The sequence below is a fragment of the Amphibalanus amphitrite genome, unplaced genomic scaffold, assembly GCF_019059575.1.
Source record: "Amphibalanus amphitrite isolate SeventyFive unplaced genomic scaffold, NRLGWU_Aamphi_draft 000379F_arrow, whole genome shotgun sequence".
NCBI lineage: Eukaryota > Metazoa > Arthropoda > Thecostraca > Balanomorpha > Balanidae > Amphibalanus > Amphibalanus amphitrite.
This window is the reverse complement of record NW_024881873.1, coordinates 542,896-548,895: the sequence shown is the minus strand read 5'-3', so window position 1 is coordinate 548,895 and position 6,000 is coordinate 542,896. Positions and strand designations below refer to the sequence as shown.

General features: G+C 57.2%; 1 protein-coding gene across 1 annotated transcript; it reads left to right on the top strand.

Moving 5' to 3' along the window:
• Nucleotides 1-2,795: 2,795 nt before the first annotated feature.
• On the top strand, nucleotides 2,796-5,285 carry LOC122390011. The gene has a single exon (XM_043382566.1). It carries the CDS (start codon nucleotides 2,796-2,798, stop codon nucleotides 5,283-5,285), a length of 2,490 nt encoding a protein of 829 aa, XP_043238501.1.
• The last annotated feature ends 715 nt before the right edge of the window (nucleotides 5,286-6,000 follow it).

The following is a 6,000-nucleotide window of genomic DNA, read 5'->3' as shown; positions in this document are numbered from 1 at the left end:
CAAAATCTCATCGGATCTGTATCGATCTCAGGGGGTGCCCGGTCCGAGGTTGGGGGGGCAAGCTGCCCCGCTTGCCCCCCCGTGGCGACGCTAATGACTGGTCAGGTCAAAAAAGGTCAAATTTTAAAGTTGATAATTTTGCAAAAAATGGGTATTGATTCGATGCAGCTCGTCACGGGGAGTCTAATGGTGGTCTTTGTTTTGCGCTACGGAGTCTAGAATTGCTAAAAACTGAGTTTGAAAATTTGACGTCATCAATTTTGAGCAGTTTTTTCGCTATAACTTCGCCAAAAAAGAGGTATCAATCTCAAATTTGGTATGTGCATAGAAGGCGGAAAGAACTATCACATATGTTCCGGTATTTGCGAAAATCGAAAAGCTTTTTGGATTTTTCGGCTATTATATTCAAAAAATCTGTTTTTTTATTTTTGGGGGTCGAAATCCAAAACTTTCAAAAATCCGGGACGGCAGTTTTGTAGCCCTGTCAATTATACAGCTTTTATGTCTCTATCGTTTTTCTGTATTTGCAAAGCTATAGGCCTGACAGCTCTTTCCGCGAAATCCTTTTTTTGGTCGATAACGGCAGAACATGACGTCACTCTGACGTCATTTCCGGCCAACCTATCATGTCCTTTGGAAATTTTTTTGGTCACAATGTGTAAAATTGATGTCCGGGAGGGTAGTGAAAGTTTGGTGACGATCAGCGCAGCGGTTCTGGAGATATATCGAAAAGTCTGGAGGGGGGCAAAAAATAGCCCCCCCCACCAGGGCGCGGGTTAAGGTCCTAGGTCAGCCGGTGACCTCGGAGGTCAGGTCAAGTGTCCCAAGGTACGGTTCCGTTTTTGGTGAATAACTTTGCAAAAACGGCCGCAGAGCCGCAATTTTGACAGGCTCGTGTTCGCCTCGCTCAGGTGCGTCGAATGATATGCTTTTTGTCTGGGTGAGGTCAACTTAAGGTGTTGACCTCAGGTCAAGGTCAGGTCAGCGCCGCCAGGTCACAAATTGGTCGAAGATCATGTCGCATATCATTAGATTTAGCAGGTCTTCCTGAGTCCATTGGTGGCTTTCCCGACGCGCTAGCCTTAACCTTCGCCCCAGCAGTAGGGGGGGGGGGGGGCATATGTTACCACCCTGTTGCGTTTTTCGCGTGTGAATAAAAAGCCGCGGCGCGTAGCGCCGCGCCGCTTGGGGTAGCTTTTCGTACATCAATTTTGGACAATGTGTGAAATTTTTGACCCCAGGTCATGTCAGGTCAGGTCACCAGGTCAAGTTAACTGACCAAGCCTAAAAAAATGTTTGCAATCATGTCCAGCCTGCAGTGTTTGTCAGAGAGGTTTGAAACTTAGCAGATTTCATAATGTTATGGGCGCCTACAATTTGTATGTCTCGGATTTTTTATATCCGTGACCTGAGGTCAGGTCAGTGGCGTGACCTTTCCATTATAAGTCAATGGAGAAAAACGAAAATGCCTCTAGATCCGTGTTTACGCATAGGAACAGTCCAAATATTTCAGGATCACAATGATTTGGACCATCCGTGACGAACAAGGTGTAGTTTTTGCTGATAGCCTCTGGAAAGGTCATCCGAGGTCATTTGAGGCTACAAACAGTTTTTTTGCCAATAACTCTCGATCGGATAGAGATAGAACGCTGGGGTTGGCCTTATTGTGTTTGTTTTGCCGAGACGCATCGACTGATATGCAACATGACCTTTTCCGGTCAGGTCATGACCTTGACCTGAGGTCAAATTTTCAAGTTGACCTTTTAAGGTCAACTTATGGTTCTTTCGACGCGTCTTGGCGAGAGAAACACGATTCTGGCAACAGAAATGTCCTGGCTTTTTTTAAGTGAAAAGTTATTATCGAAAAACAGTTTTCGTAAAAACAGCCATTTTTTGAGTTTTTGCCCTCTGGAGGCTAAACCGTTGACCTGAGGTTATTTTTGATGCCAACTTTATCAGAAGAAGAGTTCAAAAGCTATCGATTGCTTTTCTAAGCGTTTTCCTAGCTATCATATTTCCTGAGATAATGGCATGTTTTTTTGAAAAATATAATGACAATTCGCAAATTTTGACCTTTGATGACCTCTGGTGATCCCAATATTGCTCTAATATGAAATATGACTGAAATACTTTCAAACGGACGCATCAAGAGCTATCGACTGCTTTTTACCGCGTCTTTCTAGCCCTCTTAGTTTTTTAGTTAGAGGTGGGTGGTAATATATGCCCCCCCCCCCCCCACTAGGGCGAAGTTGGCTGAGACCGCCACTGGGGCGCGGGTTAATTTGATCGGGAGTTATTGACGAAAAACTAATATGACCCTAATGATGTCATAAATGACGTCACGCAAGGTCAGCATTGCAAAAGTGACGCATCTACCCTGGCAGGAAGTGCATCAAATCACGATTCTGTTTGCTTGAGATAGTTTGAGATGGTTCCCGGCGCCAGACTAGCAGTTTTCATTTTTCCCCATTCCGTTCCGTTCCGTTCCGTTTATTGAATATAATTTGGGATCACACATTGAACAATTTATAATTTATGGCACTGTCAAACGGGATTGGTCGGATAAGGATTCAAGTGTTAGTTTTGTTAGAATACGGACAGTTAGTGTTAAAGGTTATATTGGGGAGTTTGACAGTGCCTAACCAGACGGTAACGCAAAGACGAGATCAAAAAGACGAGTCAGCGGTCGTTCCAGAGAGCGGCGACCCAGCACCGCCGCCGAGCGCAGCGGCCATCTGGCACCCGAGGCCTGTTCCTTGTTTACGCCTCAGGAACTGGACACGCAGCTACGCAACATGAAGTGTGGGAAGGCGCCGGGCCCAGACGACATCTGCGCCGAGCACCTGCGCCACCTGGGCCCGGGTGCCAAGACCACTTTCCTCCGACTGCTGAACCTGTCCTGGTCCACAGGCCAGGTACCGTCTGCGTGGCGCCGGGCGACCATCATCCCAGTTCCCAAAGCTGGGAAGGACCCAAAGATGATCGCCAGCCATAGGCCGATTGCGCTCACTAGCCACCTGGCGAAGCTGGCCGAGCGCCTAATCGCCGCCCGCCTCAACCATCTGGTAGAGCGCGATGGACTCGTGCCGCCCGAACAGGTCGGCTTCCGACGAGGCAGATCGGCTGAAGAGAACCTGGCAAGACTGGTGCAGCGGGTCCAAGATGGCTGGAACAAGCCGAAACCGAGAGGACGACCGGAAGAGGGCAAGACCGCGGAAAAGTTTGTACTCCTCGCCTTCGACTTCTCACGGGCGTATGATGTCATCGATCACAAGATGCTCCGCCTCAAGCTCCTCCGCCTGGGGGTGCCCAAGTGCATGTCCGCATGGATATGGGCGTTCCTCCGGGACAGGAGAGCTGCGGTCGAGGTCAACGGCGCCCGAGGAGGCGAGCGCCCGTTCCGGGCCGGACTCCCGCAAGGCAGTGTTCTGGCCCCAACGCTTTACACGCTGTGGTCGGCCGACCTGATCACGGCGCTCAAGACCGTGCCAGGCACAGACATCTTCATGTATGCCGACGACACGGCGACGCTCAGCAGCGGCGCCTCCATCGAAGAGGCCGGCCGCCGAGCCCAGCGAGCTGCGGACATCATCGCCAGCTGGGCATCAAGATGGAAGATGCGGGTCGCCGGCGAGAAAACACAGGCCCTCGTCCTATCCCAATGGGCCCGCGACGCGTCGAGCTTGAGCATCAAGGTGTCTGGCGCCGTGGTGACTGCCGGCCCCTCCCTCAGACTCCTGGGCGTGACCTTTGACCGCCTCCTTCACTTCGGCGCCCACTGTGCCGAGCTGCGCAAGAAGGTCCGCCCCCGTGTCGCCCAGCTGCGACGCATGACCGGGAGGAGCTGGGGACTGGGCGAACGCCAATTGAGGTCGGTGGCCAACGGGTACATCAGGGGGGCCTTAGAGTACGCGGCGGGGGCGTGGATGCCTGCGGCCTCCGCTTCACACCTGGAGCTGGTCGACAGGGAGCTGCGGGCGGCGGCCCGGGTGATAACCGGCTGCCCCGCCTCAACACCCGCCTTCGCCCTGCTGTCGGAGGCGGGCATGCCCGCCGCATGCACGCGCCGCTCGGTGGTGGCAGCCAGGCTACTGGGCCTGGCGATGTCCCTGCCAGAGGGCGACCCTCTCCGAGCCCTGGCGGAGTCGACCCCGCCGCGCCGCCTCAAGACGACGACCGGATGGAGGGACCGCGGTCGCGAGGCCCTAGCACGGGTCTGCCGCGGCGGCGCGCCGCTGACCTTTGAAGCGCGGCTAGCAACCGCCGGGCCGCCGTGGCGCGATGTCCCCGGTGTGACCATCGTCCTGGAGGTGGGTCCCGGGGGACGCCGCGACTGCCACCCGGACACAAGACGAGAGGCAGCGGAGAGCCGTCTGGCGGAGCTTCCGGCCGAGGCGACCTGGATATGGTCAGACGGCTCCGCCGCGGATGGGGTGCTGAATGGAGGAGGAGGAGCCACCATCATTTCCCCGAACGGCGACATCAGGGAGGTGCGTGTCGCGGCAGGCGCCCTCTGCTCCAGCACCCGCGCGGAGCTATTCGCCCTGAGAGCGGCGCTGGAGGAGCTCCTGAACATGGATGGCCGTGACACCTCCCTTCCGACTGTCGTCTGTACCGACTCGATGGCGGCGCTGGCCCTCCTGCGGAGCGGCCCGGCGACCCAGAGGACTCCGCTGGCCGCAGATATATGGAGGCTGCTGGCCGCGCTCACCGAGGGGGGCCAACCAGTAACCATGCAGTGGGTCCCTGCACACTGCGGGCTCCCCGGTAATGAGCGAGCGGACGCCCTCGCCCGAGAGGCCAGCGCCCTACCCCAACATGACACTCCGATCGACGGTGGCACGATATGCAAGGCCGTTGCACGAGACGCTGCGCGCGCCTGGCAGCGGAGCTGGCCGGACGGCTGGTACCGGGCGATATGGGCCGACCGCCGTCCCGGCCCCGTCCTGGAGGCCGACCGTGCCGTCGCGGTTGATATTCACCAGCTCCGAGCAGGACACTGGAGCGGCTCGGCGCAGTACCTGCACCGCATCGGCCGCCGTCCCGAGGCCGACTGCCCGCAGTGCAATGACATGGGCTGCCCTGCTGCACGATGCCGCGTCTGCCGCGAGGAGGCGGACACTCCACGACACGTCCTGCTCCGATGCCCGGCGCTGGCGGGACGCCGCCTGCGGCGCCTGGGTAATATTCACCTGGAAGCGTCTATGGCAAGGGACGACGGCGCGGTGGCGGCCTTGGCCGCCGGCTACCGCGCCCAATTGAGCCTCATCGGCTACGCCCCCTAGGGGGCTGGAGGGAACAACGACGACGACGATCTGGCACCCGGCGACAAGCACCAGCCGGGCCTAGGTCGATGGGGATGGTGCCCGCTCCACCGGCGGCGCCACCCCACAGCAGCACGATATTACAGCCAGCTGCCAAATTATGAGGGGGGGGGGGGTATCATCACCGGCTGCCTCAGCGGCTCCCAGGTGCCGGTCACCGCACATCAAATGGGCCGCGGCCGAGAATGCAGTCTAGCCGGCTGCCCCGTAGTCGTGTCCAACAAGCTCACTGGGACGTCGACATGAGCGTGTCGGTCGCACCGGAGAGCGGCGACTCAGTATCGCCGTTCAGCGCAGCATTCATCAGGCGCTCGACGCCCTTAGCCAGCCGGTCGGCAGTACCGCCTCAGAGATGGCGCCTGCTCCACTGGCGCTCGTCCCACCAGTGGCGCCACCCCATGGCAGCAAGAAGATGTAGCCCGTTGTCAAGTCAGGAGAGGGCCGGAGCCGTTGTCAAGTAGGTAAGTACAGGTGCACATGAGAAGTCCCAGCGGGAAAATGCCGCCCGCGCTGGGACAGCAGACAGCAGCCTTTGCCGGTCACCACAGCGGTCGCAAGGTGCCGGTCGTCGCACATCCAACGGGCCGCGTCCGAGAATGAAGCCATCGGGCTGCAACCGTGGGTAGCCGCCCTGTGCGCCACAAGGACGGCACCTCCTCAGGGAGCGGAAGCAACA